This window comes from Mustelus asterias, chromosome 14 (genome assembly GCF_964213995.1).
Source record: "Mustelus asterias chromosome 14, sMusAst1.hap1.1, whole genome shotgun sequence".
NCBI lineage: Eukaryota > Metazoa > Chordata > Chondrichthyes > Carcharhiniformes > Triakidae > Mustelus > Mustelus asterias.
Genome location: NC_135814.1, coordinates 73,915,338 through 73,939,538, shown reverse-complemented (window position 1 = coordinate 73,939,538; position 24,201 = coordinate 73,915,338). Strand labels below are relative to the sequence as shown.

Genomic DNA, 24,201 nt, shown 5'->3' with positions numbered 1-24,201 from the left:
ATTTATCTTTAAACATTAATGGCCCCCAATAGTACAGTAACAATGGTCATTATCTGGCACTTGAGTGACATGAATGTTACTTGCCATTTATCAGCCCAAGCCTGTATGATATTCAGATCAAACTGTATGGTGGCCTGGTTTGCTTCAGTACCTTTGCACAGTGTTCAATAGCATTCACAACTGCTATCAGTAAATATCTCCGCTTTTAATCCTGTGATGGAGGGAAATCCATTGCTGAAGCAATTGAAGATCGATGGGCATAGGCTACAACCCTGAGAAATTCTGCAGTGATGTCCTGGGGCTATGGTGATTGGTTTCCAACAATCTTTCTTTGTGCTTGGTATTACTTCAACCAATGGAAAGATTTCCACCTGATTCCCGTTGACTTCAATTTTGCTGGGGTTTCTTGATACCACAATCAGCCAAATGCTGCTTTGATATCAAGGGAATAACTCCCACCTTATCTTTGCAATGCAGCTCTTTTGTCCATGATTGAACCAAGGCTGTAACAAGGTCTGGAACTAAGTGTATCCAGTGGAATCCAAGCTGAACATTTGAAAGCAGGCTATTACTGAGCAAGGGCCACTGATCGCATTGTTGATGACATCTTCAGTCTCTTTACTGATTATTGACAGTAGACTGATGCCAGATTAGATTTTTCCTGTTTTTTATGCACAGGATATACCTTGGTAATTTTCCATTTGGTCAGGTAGATTGCCTGTATTGTAGCTGTACTAGAACAGTTTGGCGAAATGTGCAACTAGTTCTGGGACACAATTCTTTGGTACTACAGCTGAGATTTTGTTGGGCCTCCAGCTTTTGATGTATCTTGTTCCTTTAGCCATTTCTTGATACCATGTGGAGTGAATTGACTGAAAATGGGCATGTATTATGGTTGGGATCTCAAAAGGAGGCTGAGATGAATGATCCGTCAGGCACTGTTGTCTGGAAATGGTTGAAAATCAGCCTTATTTTTTGCACTCATGCGCTGATTGCACTCCCTCATTATTGAGGATGGGGAAGTCTTTGGAACCTCCTCCCAGTTTGTTGTTTAATTGTCCACCACCAATCACAACTCCATGTGGCAGAATTGTAGAGCTTTGATCTGATTTGTTGATTATAGGACCGCCTAGTTGTGTCTATGATCTGGTAATGTGTAACGAGGTAGGTAAAATTAAGGATGTTCTTGTGAAGGACCCTCTTGAGTCAAGTGATCACACTATGGTCGAATTTCTGATGCAAATGGAAGAGGAGAAAGTAGGGTCCCATACCACTGTCCTCTGTTTGAACAGAGGGAAGTACGATAGGATGAGGGCTGAATTGGCTAAGGTGGACTGGGAGAGCAGACTGGTAGGTAGGACAGCTGAGGAACAGTGGAGGATTTTTAAGGAGATCCTTTTCAGTACTCAGCAACAATATATTCCGGTGATAAAGAAGGGCTGTAAGAAAAGGGATAACCAGCCGTGGATAACGAAGGAAATTAAGGAGAGTATTAAATTAAAGACCGATGCGTACAGCGTAGCCAAAAATAGTGGAGAATCGGAAGATTGGGAAAACTTTAAGAAACAACAAAGAACGACTAAGAAAGCGATAAAGAAAGGAAAGATAGGTTATGAAGCTAGGCTAGCTCTAAATATAAAAAATGATAGTAAAAGCTTTTACAAATATATAAAAAGGAATAGAGTGGCAAGAGTGAATGTTGGACCCTTGGAGGACGAGAGGGGGGATTTAATAGTGGGAAATGAGGAAATGGCTGAAACTTTAAATAAGTTTTTTGTGTCGGTCTTCACGGTGGAAGACACAAATAGTTTACCGAATATTAACGATAGAGGGTTGGTAGGAGGAGAGGTACTCAATACAATTAATGTTACCAGGGAGGTAGTGCTTGGTAGACTAACGGGACTGAAGCTGGACAAGTCCCCGGGCCCGGATGGAATGCATCCCAGGGTACTGAAAGAAATGTCAGAGGTAATAGCGGATGCGTTAGTGGTTATTTATCAAAATTCGTTGGATTCTGGGGTAGTGCCGGCGGATTGGAAAACGGCTAATGTTACGCCGCTGTTTAAAAAAGGAAATAGACAAAAGGTGGGTAACTACAGGCCGGTTAGCTTAACGTCTGTAGTTGGGAAAATGCTGGAATCCATCATTAAAGAAGAAACAACAGGCCATCTGGATAAGAATGGTTCGATTAAGCAGACGCAGCATGGATTCATGAGGGGAAAGTCGTGCTTGACGAACTTGTTGGATTTTTATGAAGATGTGACTAGTGGGGTTGACGGAGGGGAACCGGTGGATGTGGCATTTTTGGATTTCCAAAAGGTGTTTGATAAGGTGCCTCTCAAAAGGTTGCTGAAGAAGATTGGGTCACACGGAGTTGGGGGTAGGGTGTTAGCGTGGATTGGGGATTGGCTATCCGACAGGAAGCGGAGAGTCGGAATAAATGGGTGCTTTTCTGGTTGGCAGATGGTAACTAGTGGCGTGCCGCAGGGATCGGTACTGGGGCCTCAACTATTTACCATTTATATAGATGATCTGGAGGAGGGGACTGAGTGTAGGGTAACAAAGTTTGCAGACGACACAAAGATAAGTGGAAAAGTGAATCGTGTGGAGGGCGTAGAAGGTCTGCAGAGAGATTTGGACAGGCTGAGTGAGTGGGCGAGGATCTGGCAGATGGAGTATAATGTTAACAAATGCAAGGTTATTCACTTTGGAAGAAATAATAGCAAATTGAATTATTATCTAAATGGAAAGAAATTACAACATGCTGCTGTGCAGAGGGACCTGGGGGTCCTTGTGCATGAGACGCAAAAACCCAGTCTGCAGGTGCAACAGGTGATCAAGAAGGCAAATGGGATGTTGGCCTATATCGCAAGGGGGATAGAATATAAAAGCAGAGATGTCTTGCTGCATCTGTACAGGGCGTTGGTGAGGCCGCAGCTGGAATACTGTGTGCAGTATTGGTCCCCTTATTTGCGGAAGGATATATTGGCCTTGGAGGGAGTGCAGAGAAGGTTCACCAGGTTGATACCAGAGATGAGGGGTGTTGATTATGAGGAGAGACTGAGCAGATTGGGTTTGTATTCGTTGGAATTTAGAAGGCTGAGGGGGGATCTTATAGAGACCTATAAGATAATGAAGGGGCTGGATGGGGTAGAGATGGAGAGATTCTTTCCACTTAGAAAGGAAACTAGAACTAGAGGGCACAGCCTCAAAATAAAGGGGGATCAGTTTAGGACAGAGTTGAGGAGGAACTTCTTCTCTCAGAGGGTGGGTGGTGAATCTCTGGAATTCTCTGCCCACTGAGGTGGTGGAGGCTACCTCGTTGAATATGTTTAAATCACGGATAGATGGATTCCTGATCGGTAAGGGAATTAGGGGTTATGGGGAGCAGGCGGGTAAGTGGAACTGATCCACTTCAGATCAGCCATGATCTTATTGAATGGCGGGGCAGGCTCGAGGGGCTAGATGGCCTACTCCTGCTCCTATTTCTTATGTTCTTATGACATGCTTCTTCAGCTGTTGAGCATGCATATACCTGGTGTGGATTGGAGACAGGTTGGGGTTGGATTTGAGAGGTTTCAAGTTTTTGCATTTCATGCAACGCCAACCTACTTATTTTGGCAGATTAAAATGAGCTCCTATTAACTCTGTTTGTCTCTCCACAAATGTAGTCTGACTTGCAGTGAATTTCAAGCATGTTCTGTTTTCAGAGTTCCAGTTTCTGCAATATTCTATAGATTGGAGTTCTCAACCTTGGCCAAAGAATATGTTTTAATCTCAGTTCAAATGGTGTGGGATGGAAGGGCACATTTACCAGATCTTTCCCATTCCATCAAGAAATTTTAGTTGCTCTGCTTAACGCTTCCCCTCTCCTCCACTGAGATTCCTCACCTGGTAGTCTTATCTCCTGCCAGGCCATTCACCTAAAATGTGACGATGACCTCTTACCATTGTAATCTCCCACCAATCGGTGGAATCTGCCTCCCTGGCTCCACTTTGCCACTGTGGCTAAGGTGCCACTGTTGTAATACAGCCCCACTGATCAGCAGGGCCTGTCTGCATGGCAGCCAGATGTCTGCTTATCTTCAAGGGCACCTTGGCATGTAGATGCGCTCTTCGTCATCCTGCAGCCTCAGGAATTGCCCCCACTCTTGGTGGTGCTGCTGACCCTCTGATTGAGCCAGCAGTTCATTGAGGCTGGCAATCTTTTTGTTTGGTTGGTGATTCAGACGGTGGTCTGTTGAGTGGCTGCAGTTGGCAAAATGTTGCACCCTTGTCCTGCTTCCTGCCAATGCAGGATTGACTCCTGTTTTCTGTCCTACTGATGGGACTTCTGAACTTTAAACAAAATTCAGCCATTTGTTTCTACTGACATAGATTTGTAACTCAAATCCTTGAAAGGAAAGGTCATCAGTAATTGGGATGTACAATTTGTTGTTTTGGTTAATATCGTGCAATTTCCAATTGCCCAGCATGTGTTACCATTTTGACTAATACTTTACAATTTAAGGCACAAAATGTGTGTGAATGCTAGTTGGCTTTGAATGACCAGGTTTCTGCCAGTAAGATGTTTGAAATGCTATACAACAAATAGACCCAGGAGAAAACGGAAGCAATTAATGGATTCTCTGGCCCCGGCCTGTGGGTTTCGTGGCAGCGTGGGGTGACATCAATGGGAAATCCCATTGACAGCGGCGTAACCACAGAATCCCACCAACAGTGAACAGCATATTGCCTTTCACCACTGGGAAACATGCGGCTGGAGGCTGGAAAATCTCTTCTATTTGTTGCCATCAAAATAAGAAATGGCAAGAATGATATTTCAATTTTTAAAAGCAGAAGACTATTCCCACATATTCATTCCATGAATATTTTGATTTTTATGACTGATTTTCTCAATGCAACCAGCTATATTAAGTAAAATGTTATCTCTCCAGGATACGAATGTTCTAGCTGTGGTATCCATAGATAAAATGATCGAAAAACTAAAAAAGTCAAACGCTCTGCTGGATTTGATCCTAAAGGGACTTAATAATTATTTGGAAAAGAAGCGTCTGTTCTTCCCACGATTTTTCTTCCTGTCTAATGATGAGTTGCTGGAGATCCTTTCAGAGACCAAAGATCCTACCAGGTATATTTTTGATGCATAATCAACTTAAAACTTGGTGTTGTTGTTATGAAGTTTTAGATAGCTATTCCTGTTTAAACTCTCAAAAGATTGCATGCAACTGAAAGTCTTTTAACTGGAACCTAATTAGTGGATGAATATTTTTGAGATTGGGAGGGTTGGGTAGCAGTTGTAAATCAGCCAATATAAATAAATTGTGTGATGCTTACTAGAAATAATTATCTAAATTAAATACCTAGCATCCAGATATTGGGCCTTGGGCTTTATTTTCATGGAGTCTGCCAGCCAATGCTGGTGTCACAGTGGCCCTCAAGCAAATGGGCCAAGCATTTGGGCGGGGGTCAGGTCTGGGAGTGAGTTGGGTGTTGGGTCCTAGATTAGGCTGGCAAAGGGGGTGGGGGCTGGGTCAAGTCAGACTGTAGGTCAGAATCTCTCACCACTACATTGGGTAAAGAGATTGCAGGCATGCAAGTGGGGTGAGGCTGGGGGATTGGGAGCAGCAGAGATTGTGGGACCAAGCCAGGAAATGGAGGGGAAGGTTTGGTGCGGATCGAGAATGGGGAAGATCAAGTGGGAGTAGTATTTGGAATCGGCAGCAATAATGAGTTTCAGGTGGGATCTGAAGTAGCATTCCTGCTTCTTCTAGTTCCAGATTCTGATGTTACTTGCCTTCTTGTTTGGCAGGTGATTCCTAGTTCCCAACTGTCGTGAGCAAAGCAATTTTAGTAAGTTGGGATCAAGAAGCTAACACTTGCTTCAGGTGTGAACAAAGGACCCTTTTTGTACCAAAATAGTGGGCAGCATTCTGTCCAAGAAATTGCGTATGCATCCTGTATGCCAATGGTTTAGTGGAAGAAGTAATCTCCAGAAAAACAACTGCTGTCTGGTATTGTTTGTGGGTTACACAGGAAATAATTTTTAGAATGACATTGCTAGCAGAGGACCTATCAATTGACAATCATTCCATAAATTTTAAGAAAAAATCTGCTTAATGAAGAAAATAGGCAGAAACTGAACAGTAATGTATTCTAATAGAGATTATGGAAGTTGTTAAGCTATGCATTTTAAACAATGAAGATTTTGACCTTTGCTTTAGAGTACAGCCTCACTTGAAAAAGTGTTTTGAGGGCATTGCAAAAGTTGAATTTACTGATATCTTGGAAATAACCCATATGAAAAGCAGTGAAGATGAAATAGTGGAACTTATTGACATAATTTCCACTGCAAAAGCTAGAGGTCAAGTGGAAAAGTGGCTGCTAGAACTTGAGTCAGCCATGGTGAAATCCATTCACAAGGTAATGTGTGCTTTTTCTATTTATGTCTATATGCATTAATCAATTTTGGAGCAAAAATAATTATTCTTTCTTCAGTATGGTGAGGATTGTTTTTATTTTATGCCTCGATAAACAAATATAATTCATGTGGCATTTGAGGAAGATTATACACTATGATTAATAGCTGATAAGTAAGGGGCGGTTTTAACCTAACCATGCTGTTAAAATTGCTTTGTACAGCCTTATTCCTACTGGCCACCTTTACAACTATGCAGTTTTAGGAAAACATCAGAAACTATTGGAAACCTCATGAAAGCATGCAACTGGAGGTCCTATAAGGTTATTTGAACCCCTATGAAATTTTAACATGAAATTGCACTAATGCACAAGATCGACACTCTTGGGATTAGACTCTTCGGACAACATGAAGCACAAATTGAAGCTGCACACACCTACAACCAATTGGATCATAGTGAATAGCATACCGTTGTGTTCTTTGTATTACTAGGAATGGTTCAATCTTCCAGCTTTTTGAGATTTTTTGCTTTACTTATCTTGATTAAGCTCACAGCTTAGCCATATATTCACTTTGGTTTTGATGAAGGTAAAGGAGGAGCAACATCCTCAGCAACTAGCATGAGTAGCAGGTGGGTGCACTGGAGTACAACAAGTGTTGGAGGGCCTACCCAAATCCCAAAGACTATAGGTGAAGACACTTCTTTCTGGATATATCAAAGAATCCCTACAGTGCAGGGAAGAGACCATTCAGCCCATTGAGTCTGCACTGACTCTGACAGAGTATCTTACCCAGGCTCTCCCCCGCCCTATCTCTGTAACCCCACACATTTACCATGGCAAATCCACTTAACCTGCACATCTTTGGACTGTGGGAGGAAACCGGAGCATCTGGAGGAAACCCACGCAAACACAGGGCGAACGTGCAAACTCCGCACCGTCACCCAAGGCTGGAATTGAACCTGGGTCCCTGTAGCTGTGAGGCAGCAATGCTAACCATTGTGCTACTGTGCTGCCCTATCTGAAGACCAGTGCATCGGAGGCTGGACTTCTCCAGATAGGTTATCGTGTGCCTCTGCAGCCTCCTTCAGAAAGAGCAGCTATCCACTGGACTCTATTCTTTGCCTGTGACTGTCAGACTTGTGCCTTGTAGATGGTGGGCAGATTTTGGGGGTAATTTGGAGGTAATTTGCTGCAGAATCCCCAACCTCTGACCTGCTCTTGCAGTCACAGTATTTATACAAGCTGATCTAGTTAGGTTTCTCTTCAATGGTAAGTCCCCAGAATGTTGCTAGTAGGGCAATGAGTGATAATACTTTTGAATGTCAAGGGACTCTCTCTTGTTGAAGATTGTCATTGCCTAGCACTTGTGTAACATGAATATCACTTGTCAATTATCAGCCTAAGCCTGAATGTTCCCTCGGTCTTGCTGCATATGGGTACAAACTGCTTTAATATCTGAGGAGTATGATCATCTATGAATATCCCCATTTCTAACCTCATATCAGAGTGAAGGTTGTTGATGAAGCAGCTGACGATGGTTGGTTCCAGGACAACACCCTGAGGAACTCCTGTAACATTGTTCTAGGGCTGTTTGTTTGGGTGAAATGCATGGTTTCAGGTGTTTCTTCTTATTGCGTTCTTTTCATCCTGCAGAAAGAGAGGGAGAAAGCTAATATTTGTCCAATGAAAAGCAAGGGTGCACTTGTGTAAGGCTTTTGGATACTTTGCACCTGCTGACAGCTGAATGAGAAACAAGATAAAGTTAGAATGGGGAGGTGATGTATAGAGAGTGAAATGTCTGGCATGTGAAGTTGTTGATCCTACAGTTGGTGCCATTTGGAGAGAGAGTATTAGCATCCTGTGTGAAGGCAACAATAGAAGAAATGAGATTGGAATAAAAATAAATTGTCATATAGTGACCCTTGTGATTGGTTGTAAAAGATGTGATGGATTGTAGGGAATTGTTGGGGGAATAGGAAAAGAGTACAGATGGTACTAATGAAAGTGCTGCTGTCAGGTGTTGAGAGAGAAAGATGAAAATCAGTGCTCACCCTTACTGCTGCTGTTGTGAAGTAATTGAACCAATTCCTGTATTGAACCCAAGTCCCGAAGGTGACATTCCTATTATTGACTACTAATGATCACCTTTTTTCCAATGACCCTTTTCTATTTATCCTGGCTTTCTTCCTTTGAGTGCTGGGAAGGAATTGTTCATGCCTTGCCCTGAATTCCTCCTCGAGGACATCAGAAAATTTGATGTTCTTCTAATGATCCTTCCTCTAGCAATGGCAGCTCAGCATCTTGCAGTTGAGCTCTAGCTGCAGGTTCCTACAGTGTCCACGATTCCTCGCTTTCATCAATATATTCATGTTGCGTACTAATTTTGCATCAGGGAAAGCCTTTTCAGAGGTGCATTTCTGCTTTAACTAGGCCTCTCGTGGCCCACCAGAAATTAGGCTCACGTGAAAATGAATGGGCTGCGTATTACTTAATGTTATTAGTGGGCACTTTGCCAGTCATTTTAAAATGAAACCGGAGTTAAAATTGCCCAGTCCTCACTCACGTTGTGCATTGCTTTGTTTTATTCATTTGTGGGACATGAACCTCGCTTCCTGGCCAGCATTTATTGACAAGTAGTCCTGCCTGACTGAATCTTTGGGGCAATTTTCTGACCTCGCCGTGCTTGGTGCAGATTGCGCCAATTCTGGAAAATAGCGTGTGGGCCTAAAAATCAGTTTCACGTCCGGTGCCAAACAGTTTGCAATCGTCCCAGTCCCAAACTGGATCCCAGTGCCCCGATGCAGGTGACCTGTGCCGGGGAGTGAGTGGGGGAAGCATGCCGCCGCCAAAGAGGCAGGGGGGTTGTCCTGATGTCCATGTGGGAAATGGGTGCCCTTGCAAAATGGCACCTGAGCACTCTGAAGCCAGGCTCACCAGTACCAGCACACATGTCACCATTCTCCAAAAAGGTGAGTTGAGTGTGGGACGATTATGGTACGAAGCGCGCCAGATCATTCCGGTATTCTCGCCGTTATGGCACTTAGGGGTTACTCTTAGTGAGCCTGGACAATAGTGTCCAGCAGTGGGGACCAGACGTGATAGCCTTGCCAGTGGGTATGGAGGCCATTGAAGCCTCCCAGGTGGTCAGGAGCAGGGCTGTGCAATGCCCCTTGGGCAATGCCACCCTGGTGCTGCCTGTCGCACACCCTGGGGCTGCCCGCTGGGCACCAGGGGGTGGTCATAAGGTTGGGGGTTGATTGACCCGGGTGCGGATCAGGGGGTGAGAGGCAAGGTCCAGAGCAACAGTCAGCTGGGGGGAGGGGGGAGCGATCAGTGCTGGGTCCCAATGTCCGCGAGGGGGAGTGACATAAGATCTTCCAGTATACTGTGTGCACTCACTTCACTGGGAGACTATTGTCCAGGCTCACTAAGAGCAGCCCATAAGTGCCATAATGGCAAGAATACCGGAGTGATCTGCGTCAATCTCTCAGGATGAGTATATATACCAGGTTGACATCTCATTGCAATACTGAAGGATGATACTTTGTCGACAATGCTGTTCATGGGTGAAGATGTTCAGTTGAAGTCTTGTCTACTTGTCCCAAAGGATGTTTAATGATCCTGTGACGGTATTTGAAGAAGAATAAAGAGTTTTCCTGATGTTTTGGCCAACATCCATCCTTCAATCAATATCACCAAATAACACTTTTACTGTTTATGGTACTTTGTCTCATGCAAGTTGACAGTTGAATTTACCTACAAATAAATAATAAAATTCCTTGGTTTGAGATATTGGGATATCTGATGTTGTGAAAGGTTTTTATAAGTATTCTGGCTTGGCTTTCAACTCCCAGTCTATTTAATTAGATTTCTTTCAGTAACGTGCCTGAACTTTCAATAAGAAGTCCCGCAACACCAGGTTAAAGTCCAACAAGTTTATTTGGTATCACAAGCTTTCAGAGCACTGCTCCTTCATCAGGTTAACCTGGTGTGGTGAGACTCCTTACTGAGCCCACCCCAGTCCAACGCTGGCATCTCCACACCTGAACTTTCAAAAACGTTTTATATAGAACCATAGAGAAGTTACAGCAGAGAAGAAGGCCATTCAGCCCGTCTTGTCAGCCCAAGGACACCCAGATGCCCTTTCCAATCCCACCTTCCTGCACCCAGCCCACAGCCCTGTAGCTTACAGCACTTAAGGTTCAGATACAGGTACTTTTTAAAAGAGTTTAAGATCTCTGCCTCCACTGCCAACTTGGGCAGCGTATTCCAGATGCTCACTACCCTCTGCTTTAAAAAATCTTTTCCTCATGTGCCCTCTACTATCTTGAATCTTTGTCCTTTGGTTCTAGAATTCTCCCCAAGGGAAATAATTTCATCCCGTCTGCTCTATCTCTTCTCATAATTTTGTACACTTCAATCAAGTAACCCCTCGGCTTTCTTTGTTCCAAGGAAAATAACCCCAACATATCCAATCTTTCCACATAGCTACACTTTTCTGGCCCTGGCAACATTCTTGTAAACCTCCTCTGCACTCTCTCCAAAACAATTGCGTCCTTCCTGTAACGTGGTGACCAGAACTGCACACAATACTCCAGTTGTGGCCTCACCACTGTTTTATACAATTCCAACAGTATATCCTTACTTTTATATGGGCGGCATGGTGGCACTGCTGCCTCACAGCGCCAGGGACCCAAGTTGAATTCCGGCCTTGGGTGACTTTCTGTGTGAAGTTTGCATGTTCTCCCCATGTCTGCGTGGGTTTTCTCCATGTGCTCCGATTTCCTCCCACAGTCCAAAGATGTGTGGGTTAGGTGGATTGGCCATGATAAATTGCTCCTTAGTGTCCCAAAATATTAAGTTTAGTGGGGGGTTACGGGCTAAGGCTGGGTATGAGTCGGTGCAGACTTGATGGGCTAAATGGCCGCCTTCTGCACTGATTCTATGATCTATTTTTGACACTTTATCAAAAGTCTTCTGAAAATTCATATGCAAAGCCTTGACTGGTCATTTTGTTATAAATGTTTTTTGATTAAATTAATCAAACAACCACTTGTTTTTACAAATCCAACTGACTAAATTTACTCCATTCCTTAAGTCATTTAATTCCTTACTACAAAGGCCAATTGGATTGCCACTCCGCTCATACTTTTCTGCACCATACTGGATCTCCACATTTCTGGCTTGGTCTTCAATCCCAGCTTCTTCAGAAATATAGAGCGTATTTTCATCTCTATTGTTTCCTCATACCATTGGGGGAAGACAAAACACATCCTCTTTTTACATCACTAGCTGCTGTATTCTTCTAATTGTTCACTGACACACTGGAAAGCTGGGACATTTAAAAAGCATTTCAGTGTGTTGGTGTATACGAATGAATGAGTGAATGGGTGAATGTGTAGCTATGGAAGGGAGTAGTGTGGTTCAGGTGGTAGGTAGATAGTGTGGCAGATGGGTGGCATGGCAGGTGGGCAGGGTGTTGGGTAGGGTGCAAGGTGGGTAGTTTGATAGGGAGGCAGGGGTGTATGATGGCAGGTGGGTAAGGTAGTAAGGTCAGGTTGGACTGAGGAGCAGTTGGGGGGTTTGGAGGGGGGTGTAGGCGGTGATGGTTAGGTTGGATTGGTGGAATTAGCGTCAGGTCAGAGGAACCGAGGGAGTCAGGTGGTGAGGTTGGGTCAAATCCAGTTGGTGGAGTAGTCGATGGAATAGTCATGGGATCAAGGGGGGAGTCAGAGAGGGGTCAGTGTGAGTGATTGGGGTGTCAGTTGTAAAGTTACTCAAGAATTAGACTCTGTCCAACATTTCTTCAGTATCTATCCAGGTAAGTAAGTCCAAATTATCCAACTCTAAACTTGTAAACTTTTTTGGGGGGTTTAATGATGAAGGGGAAGTGTCCATCGGAAGCTCAAACTTCCCAGGTAATTCCCATGGAGTCTACTATGTTGGAACTCCTGAGGGATCCTAACAGTTGGTGGGCATGTCTGGTTTCCAATAATGCAGAAACCGGAAGATCTGGCCAAAGTTTAAGACCCGCATGGTCATTTTCATGGCACTTATCTAGAGGTTTTCAGATGGTGTATGACATAACTAATAGCTCCAAAGTCAAACCAAAGTTTGGCCTTGGACCTCATTTGCATTTTTTGATGAACAATCAGCATTTGTTGTCTCTCCACAGGCAACTTGATATTTTGGATCAATTAATTTTAGATCGCAAGCCCAAGGCAAAGCTTGCACCTGCTCCCCTTATTGAAATCCAATTTTTCAACGTGACTCTAAAGCAGATGCAAAACCCCTCATTTTATTTACACACGTGTAAGGGGGTTTTCCTGGGACCTCCCTCTGGGGGGGGGGCTTGCATTCAGCCGATCTCAGCTTAATACAGAGACTTGAGAAAGACAGTATGCAGTTGAAGACGTTCTTTACTTGGCCAACACCATGTTGTCAGATGTTGTCGGACCTGCTGACATTTTCCAGCATTTTCTGTTTCTGTTTCAGATTTCAGCATCCATGTCGTTTATATTAATGATTTGGATGAGAATATCGGAGGCATGGTTAGTAAGTTTGCAGATGACACCAAGATTGGTGGCATAGTGGACAGTGAAGAAAGTTATCTCAGATTGCAACGGGATCTTGATCAATTGGGCCAGTGGGCTGACGAATTGCAGATGGAGTTTAATTTGGATAAATGCAAGGTGATGCATTTTGTTAGATTGAACCAGGGCAGGACTTATTCAGTTAATGGTAGGGCGTTGGGGAGAGTTACAGAACGAAGGGATCTAGAAGTACAGGTTCATAGCTCCTTGAAAGTGGAGTCACAGGTGGACAGAGTGGTGAAGAAGGCATTCAGCATGCTTGGTTTCATTGGTCAGAACATTGAATACAGGAGTTGGGATGTCTTGGTGAAGTTGTACAAGACATTGGTAAGGCCACACTTGGAATACCGTGTACAGTTCTGGTCACCCTATTATAGAAAGGATATTATTAAACTAGAAAGAGTGCAGAAGAGATTTACTAGGATGCTACCTGGACTTGATGGTTTGAGTTATAAGGAGAGGCTGGATAGACTGGGACTTTTTTCTCTGGAGCGTAGGAGGCTGAGGGGTGACCTTATAGAGGTCTATAAAATAATGAGGGGCAGAGATCAGCTAGATAGTCAATATCTTTTCCCAAAGGTAGGGGAGTCTAAAACTAGAGGGCATAGGCTTAAGGTGAGAGGGGAAAGATGCAGGAAGGTCCAGAGGAGCAATTTTTTGACAGAGGGTGGTGAGTGTCTGGAACAAGTGGCCAGAGGTAGTAGTAGAGGTGGGTACAATTTTGTCTTTTAAAAAGTGTTTAGACAGTTACAAGGTTAAGATGGGTATAGAGGGATATGGGCCAAATACAGGCAATTGGGACTAGCTTAGAGGTTTAAAAAAAAGGCGGCATGGACATGTTGGGCCGAAGGGCCTGTTTCCATGCTGTAAACCTCTATGACTCTATGATTCATAAACACATATTGGGAGAGAGACAGTCAGAGGATTCTAACTTTCCTTTGATGTTACATCACATGAGCACAGCGGAGATACCTTTCTGAAGTTTTGATCTTCCCACCCCACCTGTCATCCAAACGGGATGGTCCAATTACATTAATACACTTTATTTATTTTGGCCAATAGCATTCTATCTTCTAGCAGAATTAGGAATTCATTGGTCAACCAAACTCAGACGTTCTTTCCCACGTTGCCTAATAACCTTACCTACACGAATCCGGTAGGTTCAAGGATTACTCCTAACACCTGCAGTCCTGGGAACGAGAAGGGAGAAGGGATGCCAGAGCTCCAGGAGAATCAGGGGCACAGGTGAGTGTAGTGGCCATCACTAAGGAGAAGGTTCTGGGGAAACTGAAAGGTCTGAAGGTGGATAAATCACCTGGACCAGATGGACTACACCCCAGGGTTCTAAAAGAGATAGCTGAGTAAATTGTGGAGGCATTGGTGGTGATCTTTCAACAATCACTGGAGGCAGGGAGGGTCCCAGAGGACTGGAAAGTAACTAATGTAACACCGCTGTTTAAGAAGGGAGGGAGGCAGCAGATGGGAAATTATAGGCTGGTTAGCCTGATTTCGGTCATTGGCAAGATTTTAGAGTCCATTATTAAAGATGAGATTGTGGAGTACTTGGTAGTTAGTGCATGATAAAATAGGATTGAGTCAGCACAGCTTCGTCGAGGGAGGTCATGTCTGGCAAATCTGTTAGAGTTCTTTGAGGAGGTAACAAGGAAGTTAGATAAAGGAGAACCAGTGGACGTGATTTATTTCGATTTCCAGAAGGCCTGTGACAAGGTGCCGCATAGGAGACTGTTAAATAAGTTAAGAGCCCATGGTGTTAAGGGTAAGATCCTGGCATGGATAGAGGATTGGCTGACTGGCAGAAGGCAGAGAGTGGGGATAAAGGATCTTTTTCAGGATGCAGCCGGTGACTAGTGGTGTGCCTCAGGGGTCGGTGCTGGGACCACAATTTTTCACAATATACATTAACGATTTGAAAGAAGGAGCTGAAGGCACTGTTGCTAAGTTTGCAGATGATACAAAGATATGTAGAGGGACAGGTAGTATTGAGGAAGCGGGGGGGCTGCAGAAGGACTCGGACAGGTTAGGAGAGTGGGCAAAGAAATGGCAGATGGAATACAATGTGAAAAAGTGTGAGGTTATGCACTTTGGAAGGAGGAATGGAGGCATAGACTATTTTCTAAATGGGGAAATGCTTAGGAAATCAGAATCACAAAGGGACTTGGGAGTCCTTGTTCAAGATTCTCTGAAGGTTAACGTGCAGGTTCAGTCAGCAGTTAGGAAGGCAAATGCAACGTTAGCATTCATGTCGAGAGAGCTAGAATACAAGAGCAGGGATGTACTTCTGAGGCTGTATAAAGCTCTGGTCAGACCCCATTTGGAATGTTGTGAGCAGTTTTGGGCCCCGTATCTAAGGAAGGATGTGCTGGCCTTGGAAAGGATCCAGAGGAGGTTCACAAGAATGATCCCTGGAATGAAGAGCTTGTCGTATGAGAAATGGTTGAGGACTCTGGGTCTGTACTCGTTGGAGTTTAGAAGGATGATGAGGGATCTTATTGAAACTTACAGAATACTGCGAGGGGCCTGGATAGAGTGGACGTGGAGAGGATGTTTCTACTAGTAGGAAAAACTAGAACCAGAGGGCACAACCTCAGACTGAAGGGACGATCCTTTAAAACAGAGATGAGGAGGAATTTCTTCAGCCAGAGAGTGGTGAATCAAAGAGTGGAACTCTTTGCTGCAGAAAGCTGCGGAGGTCAGCTCATTGAGTGTCTTTAAGACAGAGATAGATAGTTTCTTGATTGATCAGGGGATCAGAGGTTATGGGGAAAAGGCAGGAGAATGGGGATGAGAAAAATACAGGCCATAATTGAATGGCGGAGCAGACTCAATGGGCCGAATGGCCTAATTCTGCTCCTATGTCTTCTGGTCTTATCTTCCCTGTCTGTTTTTCTGTCCCCTTATCAATAGAGGCTGCATTGCAGCTATTCCTTACAGCTAGAAGCTGAATCCTTCTTACTCATTTCAAAAACCGTGGTAGATTCTAGCTGCCTGGCCTGCCCCTGATAATAGGGAACATACTCTACGTTTCATTGTTCCAAAAGAATGCGGTCTCTCTGATTAAACTTATTTCTCATCATGCCTAAGGGTAAATTGCTTGTTGGCCAAAGCTCACAAGAAAATACAAAAATACAGTTTAAATCTAAAATACTTGTTCAAAAATGATTATATATGTGCTTATACAGACAATGCCTCCGAATAATATATGTGAGGCACATTGTGATACCTTTGATATATATAAGGCACACTGTGATCCCTATTTTAAACTAATCGACTTTGTTTTAATAGTCTCTCAAAAAGCAGGGGTTTCTGTATCCCCTGCTGCAACATGGAAGCAGCTTAACACCTGGGATACTTGAAAGCTGCCCTATCCATTATTATGTCAGATGTTTTTGATGCACAGGATATTAGCCACAAACTTGACCCACTGTGGACTCATTTTGCACCTGCAAAATGTGGCACTAAGAGTTTACCTCAATAAAAGCAAAAACTTACACCTGTAACTCCTTATCTTATTCCCTAGCCCTTTCTGAAGTCATTCATCTAGCCAGTCTGATACAGCATTAGAATGCTGCACAATTAATACAACTGTTATGATGTCTACTTTTATGGTTTATGCATTAAATTAGCTGCTGTATTGATTGAACCTTGTTCTTTGTAGCTAAACAACAGAAAACCAGAAACTGCATTAACGTCATAACAACAAAAGCAATTAATATTAACTGCACAGAAGCTTTTTTTTACAGATTTTATTTTTGTATTTGATGCAAAGGTTATTGGCCAAGCGATTGAAGCTTATCCAAAGACTGCACGAATAGATTGGGTGAGAAACTGGCCTGGTCAGACAGTTCTGTGTGTCTCTCAGATGTTTTGGACTCAAAAGGTTCAAAATTCTATTAAAGCAGGTCTAGAGGTAAGCAAAGGTGGTATAATGGGTAGAAAATAATCTACTTTGAACATTAAAGTGGATTTGTATAAATACTTATGTTTTTAAAGTCTACAGGCGTGATCTTACAACCTTGTTCTGCCCAATGTTTGGCAAGGCGAGGTGGTAAGATTGCTTGCGCACCGGTATTTCAAAAACCAGCCTGGTTTCATGCTGGTTCCCATCTTATCAGCCAGTTTTTCCAGATGTGAACAGATTTGTGCCCATAATGGGTGAGATGCAATTTGCATGCATTTCAATATACTCAGCAAATTTGGCATGCAATGGTCCACCCTCACTTACGTTAACCACCTCGTTGGTTGGATGTCATACCAGTGAGAATTACAGTTGCTCTATATAAGTGAGTTTTAGACAAGCAATGACAAAGGCGAGTGAGGAGGTAAGTACCACTGAACAACAACCTCCGGAGTATAAGGGGGAGACCTCAGCCGTGGCCATGATATGGGGTGGGGGGCTTGCATGGGTGCAATGGTGTGGGGGGGTGCGGAATCGTGACTTTCAGGGGTCAGTGTTGGCTTGGGGTTCATGTTGTGCACATTCCTCCTGCCCACCGAATGACCCCTCAATGGATTGCATATGAGGTCAACCCCATCCCCCAACCCTACTGACATCGCCATGGTTACTTTGCCATCTGTCTGCTGGACAGGCTGTTTGGCTGGCTGCTGACATCCCATCCCAGGCCGCACTAACAGTAACAAGCAGCAGCTCTGTCAGCTGCTGCTCCAATCAAGGGAACTCGGCAGGTGTTAACATGGCTCCTCATACTGCATGGACTCTGCAATGCTGCCCTCGATGGGAACCCATCTCGTGCTAGTCATGAGGATGCTTCTCCATCATCTGCAAACCATTCCTGGTGGGTGCACCCATGTCTATGCTTCAAGGGTTCCCATTTGGGACCCACGTGGAGCTACCCGTGTGCGCTCCGTGCCCCTCATGGCAAGGGTGCAGTGACGGTTGCCAACCAGCATCGAGCGGATAGACCTGGCCGTCATTCTTGTGCCTGCTGCAGCTGCTGCAGAGTAGGAGGAGAGAGACATTGGCGCACTGCAAGGCCAGTCTGGGCCAGAGGCTGCAGCAGGAGGACAGGAGGCTGTCGCTCGTGGGCAGGTGGAAGATGCCCTTTGGCCCGGGCATGGGGGTGTCTGCACCAGGGCACAGCAGGGATGGAGACATTGGCAGTTCAAGACATGTATGCTCTTCAATGAACTGACGGATGCCATGAGCTGCCATAGGCTGCGGTTCAGTAAGAACATGGTGCGCTACCTGTATCAGGTCCTCGTGGACCTGGCATCTCGAGAGACAGAGGGACACCGGCTCCCAGTGGTAATGAAGGTTACGGCGGCCCTAAATGTTTATGCAACTGGGTCGGTCCTTTCAGGCCAACAGCAGGGACCTCTGTGGGATCTCCCACTCCTCAGCCTACAAGTGTGTCCGCGAGGTGACCAATACCCTGTTCGCCCAGGCAGGCTGTTACATCAATTTTGACAAGTGCTACACCCAGCAGGATGTCTGGGCTGCAGGCTTTGCCGCCATCATCAGCAAATGTCTGCTGTGACTCGGCCATACCTTGGACCCTGCCACCCATGGCGACCATTTCTTGACCCAGGCTTTCCACTGCGGACGCCATCCTTGCAGTGTTGACCTAAGTACCACGCAATGCTGGCGTGGTATCTCCTACAGTAAGAAGTTTAACAACACCAGGTTAAAGTCCAACAGGTTTATTTGGTAGCAAAAGCCACACAAGCTTTCGGAGCTGCAAGCCCCTTCTTCAGGTGAATGGGAATTCTGTTCACAAACAAACTGTTTGTGAACAGAATTCCCACTCACCTGAAGAAGGGGCTTGCAGCTCCGAAAGCTTGTGTGGCTTTTGCTACCAAATAAACCTGTTGGACTTTAACCTGGTGTTGTTAAACTTCTTACTGTGTTTACCCCAGTCCAACGCTGGCATCTCCACATCATGAATATCTCCTACACCAGCAGTGTGTGGGACTCCTCCCTACAGCCTCACAGTTGTTGCAGTGTTGCTGACACTCCCTCTTGAATTCCTCAGCTCTGCTGCTGTATCTCCAGCAACGTAGGCAGAACTAATCATAGCGGCCTGGCACCTGTTTTGAGGCCAGCTGATTCCTTGCTTCCAGCAGACCTTCACATGCCCGAGGCCTTGGACTTTCCCTCCTCCACCTGATGTGCATCAACAGCTGTATTGCGTGCACCAGACAGTGACCCAGAAGCCTCACCACTAACTTGCCCCAGCGTGGTAATAGTATCTGGGCTGGCGGATTGTGTGTCCCATACACTTGGGATTCTCCCCCACCTAACCTGACCCAGTTAGATTCCCCCCAACACTGACCTGACCCCGCCCCTCCAACCTGACCTGACCTTGCTGAATCAGACCTCCGTGACCAACCAGATTCAGCTGAACCTGACCTCCCCACTCCCCACCCCCCGCCCCCCACCCGACCAGACCACCGACAACCCAACCTGATTCTTACCTGACCTCGTTATCCGACCCCCTCCCCATGTCTAACAGCCCCCACCCCTGAATCATGTTCAATACTCCCACCCTCCAAACTTCATCTACGTAACTGAGACACATCTCCCTGGGCTGTCATTTTCACTGGCACCTATCAAACTTACCTGCTTTACGGCAGCTAATTTCCTGAAGAAAGGGGCCATATTCTCCCTTGCTCCGTTGCTTTTAGGCTTTGATGCTGGGCCTCAGTGATAGCCGCTCTGTATGGATCTTGCTCAGCCTGAGTTAGGAAAGTCAGGCGAGACAGGCACTGAAGAGATTTGGCATAGCTAAATGGGTATGGAGTGACATTTCAGTGCAGCTTGCCACTTCAAGGAGGTTATTACCCACTATCGTATCTCGAAGCATTTCCAGTTCTGACAAAGGGTTGCTGACCTGATGTGTTAATTCTATTTCCCTCCCCAGTGCTGCTGCCAGACCTGCTGAGTATATCCATCATTTTCCATCTTTCTTTCAAAGTTCCAGCATCCACATAATCGTTTTTACAGTGGCCTTGATTTTATTCTAATTCATTGATAATGGCAGAAATATTGTTTGCTGTGTATAATGTAAATTGAGTTTGACCCTGATTGCATACAGTTAAATTGCCTACTTAATTTATTTCTTAGGTCCTTGAGCAGTTTCTGGATCAGAATAATAGCCAGATTGATGACATTGTTAGCTTAGTGCGTGGAAAACTATCCAAGCAGAATCGTGTTACTCTTGGAGCATTGGTTGTGTTAGATGTTCATGCCAGAGATGTCTTGGCCGTTCTGGTGAAGAAAAAAGTCACTAATGAAAATGACTTTGAATGGTTGAGCCAGCTGAGATACTACTGGGAGGTAAGTGAATACTTATAATGTCCTGAGTTTGTTAAACTTGCTGTTTGCCTTACTTTTCTTTATGTGAAAAATTGCGTTATTATACATAGAAACATACAAAATAGGAGCAGGAGGATGCCATTCAGCCATTTAAGCCTGCAACATCATTCATTATGATCATGGCTGGTCATCCAACTCGGGATTAGTTGGCAATCTAGTTGTGAGAGAACCTTTGGGGATGAGTGACCATAATATAATAGAATTCATTATGAATGTGGATAGTGACGTAATTGATTCTGCGACCAGAGTCTTGAATCTCAATAAAGGTAACTATGATGGTAATAGACATGAATTGGCTATGATGGGCTGGGAAACATTACTGAAAGTAAGGACAGTGGACAGGCAATGGCAGGCCTTCAAGGAGTGAATAGGTGAACTCCGGAAGTTGTTTATTCCTGTTTGGTGCAAGAGTGGTAAGGGAATTGTAGACAAACCCTGGTTTACAAGGAAAATTAGAGATAGTATTATATTCAAAGAAGAAACATACAAATTGATAAGAAAAAGCAATAGACCTGAGGATTGGGAGCAGTTTAAATGCAGCAAAGAAGGACTAAGGGATTGATTGAGAAGGGGAAAAAGAATATCAAAGTAAGCTAGCAGGGAATATAAAAACTGACTGTCAAAGTTTTTATAGGTATGTAAAGAGAAAAAGATTGACAAAAACTAATGTAAGTTTAAATTCATTTATTTATTAGTGTCACAAGTAGGCTTACATTAACACTGCAATGAAGTTGCTGTGAAAATCCCCTAGTTGCCACACTCTGGCGTCTGTTCGGGTACACTGAGGGAGAATTTAGCATGGCCAATGCACCTAACCAGCATGTCTTTTGGACTGTGGGTAGAAATTGGAGCACCCAGAGGAAACCCATGCAGACACGGGGAGAATGTACAAACTCCACACAGACAGTGACTCAAACTAGGAATTGAACCTGGGTCCCTGGGTCTGTAGGCAGCAGTGCTAACCACTGTGCCACCGTGCCAAGGAGAAAGTAGTTGAGGCCAAAATGTGTGATTTCAAGAAGAAACTATATATAGCTCTTGGGCTAAAGGGGTCAAGGGACATGGGGATATGGGGAGAAGGTGGGATCAAGGTATTGGATCTGATGATCAGCCATGATCAAAATGAATGGCGGAGCAGACTTGAAGGGCCAAATAGCCGTCTATTTTCTATGTTTCTGTGCTTCTAACTCAATAATCTGTTCCCCTTCGCTTCAATAGGTGTATCTAACCCCTTCTTGAAAACATGTAGGGAGTGATCTTACCAAAAAAATGCCAAGTGTCAAAGAAGTGTGAAAACAGGAGAGAATTGCGCCCATGTTTGGGGCAAGCTCCCAGTCGCAATCATAAAGCACTCAGTAAAATAAAGAGACATAATGTGATTCTCGTCAGTAGGGGGGAGGGGGCGGTGCTCTAGGGGCACCATTGCACAGGCGCCCTGATCTCCCAATACACTGTGTATACACAGTATACTAGGTGATCTCCTATCACTCCCGCAGCACCCCCCCTCCTCCACTGCTGATTGCTGCCCTGGACATCGCCCCCCCCTCACCCCTAAAAACCCCTGTCATTGCCACGGAGATCGCACCCCCCTTCCCATTGCAGAATTTCCCCCTTGCCTGGTGGGCAGTGTCAGGGTGCCTGGTTGGCAGTGCCAGGCTGGCAGTGCCCAAGGGGCACTTCCTGGCCCTGCCCCTGGCCACCTGGTGGGCTTCAATGCCTTCTGGTCCCACTGGTGAGGCCATCATGTCTGGTCCCTGTTGGTGGGGACCATACGTGATCCTTGCTGGTTAGGACCTCAACTGGTGAGGAGCTATATCCAAGCAAGCCCAGACGGTAGCTTCCGGAATTCACGAATAATATTTAAATTTAAGTTTTAAATATTGAAATTGACTTCATGCCCTTTCTAGGTGCTAAGCCAATTTCGCCAGCAGAACAGTGCCAGTAATACTACAAGAGGTGAAAAAACGGGCACAAACCCAATTTTTCACCTCTCGCCTGATCGACTGGTGGGATGAGCCGGTAAGATCACCTCCATGATGTTTTGGCCACATCAACTTTCTGTGGTGACAAGTTCCATAGGCTGACCACTCTCTGGGTGAAGACATTTCTCCTCATCTCTGTCCTAAACAGTCTATGCTGTATCCTCAGACTGTGACCCCTGGTTCTGGACAGCTCCACTAGGAACATCCATCAGGAACATCCTTCTTGCATCTACCCTGTCTAGTCCTGTTAGAATTTTATTGGTTTCTAACCTACACATCTTGGGGCAATTTAACATGGCCAATCTACATAACCCGCAAATCTTTGGACCGTGGGGAAACCCTGGAGCACCCAGAGATATCTCATGCAGACACAGGGAAAACGTGCAAACTCCACACAGACAGTCACCCAAACACGGGTCCCTGGCACTGTGAGACAGCAGTGCTAGCCACTATGCCACTGTGCCACCCAGTCTACAAGGTACAAATCACGATTGCGATCTGGTACTTTCAACTTGCAGGTCCAACAACGCCACCGACATACAGAAGCAGCAATGTAGTACGATCTACAAAATGCACTGCAGGAATTCACCCCAGGCTCTTTAGACAGCAGCTTTCAAACCTATGACCATTACCTTCTAGAAGGACAAGGGTAGCAGATATCTGGGAACAGCATCACTTGGAAGTACCCCTCTGAGCCATATACTTTCTTGACTTGGAAATATTTTGCCATTCTTGCAGTTGCTCGGTCAAAATCCTGGAATTCGCTCCCTACCACCACTGCAGGCGTACTTACACGCATGGATTGCAGAGGTTCACCACCACATTCCAGGGGCAATTAGGGATGGCATGTGGGTGGAAGAGCATTCATTAAAGCTGAAGTTTCAGAAAGGATTCAGTGAGCCTTTAGATTAAGTACAGTGATTGGAAACAATTTTCAATCAGGGAGATATTGTGTAGTATAAAAGAGTGGACAGGCAGTAGAAGGTGCAGTTTAGAGGGAGGCTATTCGGCCCATTGGCACTGACTCTCTGAGACAGTGTCTTACCCAGGCCCACCCCGAGACAGCATTTTACCCAGGGATTGGGAACATGAAGTAAAAAAATGGAAGGCAAGAAAATGTAGTGTGAGTTCAGACAGGAGGGGCGATTTTACCATTTTGTTTCAAACTTGACTTGAAACTGGGAGAGTTTCAGCTCCATCTTTTGGGTGTGTTTTCAGGCTGCCCCCCCATACACACACTGCCTGCAAAATTTTGAGCAAGTCTATTACTTGCTGCAGAAGCCTGTGGGCTTAACATGCCTGAAACCCTGCAGAGGAAGGTAATGCACATGTGCAGGTCTCTGATGCTGCACATGCACATTAGCAGTAGCAGCGGTCTGACAGAAGAGTCAGAGCTGTCAGGCCCCTGCTAGTGTAGACCTCCTGAAGCAGCTCCCCCCCACCCCCTGCAAATGCAGGGGCCCACGGCCCGAGATATAGCCCTGCTGACCGCCCTGCTGCCCAGACCGATCGCGGACCCACCGCCTTTCCCCCACTGATCGCGGACCCGCTGCTCTCCCCCCACTGATCGCGGATCCGCCGCCCTCCCCCTACCGATCGCGGACCCGCCACCCTCCCCCTACCGATCGCGGACCCACTGCCTTTCCCCCCACTGATCGTGGACCCGCTGCCCTCCCCTCACTGATTGCGGATCCGCTGCCCTCCCCCTACCGATTGCGGATCCGCCGCCCTCCCCCTACCGATCGCGGACCCGCCGCCCTCCCCCTACCGATCGCGGACCCGCCGCCCTGCCCCTACCGATCGCTGACCCGCCGCCCTCCCCCTACCGATCGCGGACCCGCTGCCCTCCCCC

At 45.4% G+C, this 24,201-nt stretch overlaps 1 protein-coding gene across 1 annotated transcript in view; it reads left to right on the top strand.

Annotated features, from left to right (window-relative positions):
* dnah7 (dynein, axonemal, heavy chain 7) overlaps positions 1-24,201 on the top strand; it is a 468,798-nt gene that overhangs the window by 153,041 nt on the left and 291,556 nt on the right. Inside the window, exons 19-22 of the mRNA XM_078228625.1 lie at positions 4,938-5,131; positions 6,225-6,423; positions 16,801-16,941; positions 20,116-20,328. Of these exons, the coding sequence (XP_078084751.1) occupies positions 4,938-5,131; positions 6,225-6,423; positions 16,801-16,941; positions 20,116-20,328 (747 nt within the window). The remainder of the gene's footprint in view (positions 1-4,937; positions 5,132-6,224; positions 6,424-16,800; positions 16,942-20,115; positions 20,329-24,201) is intronic.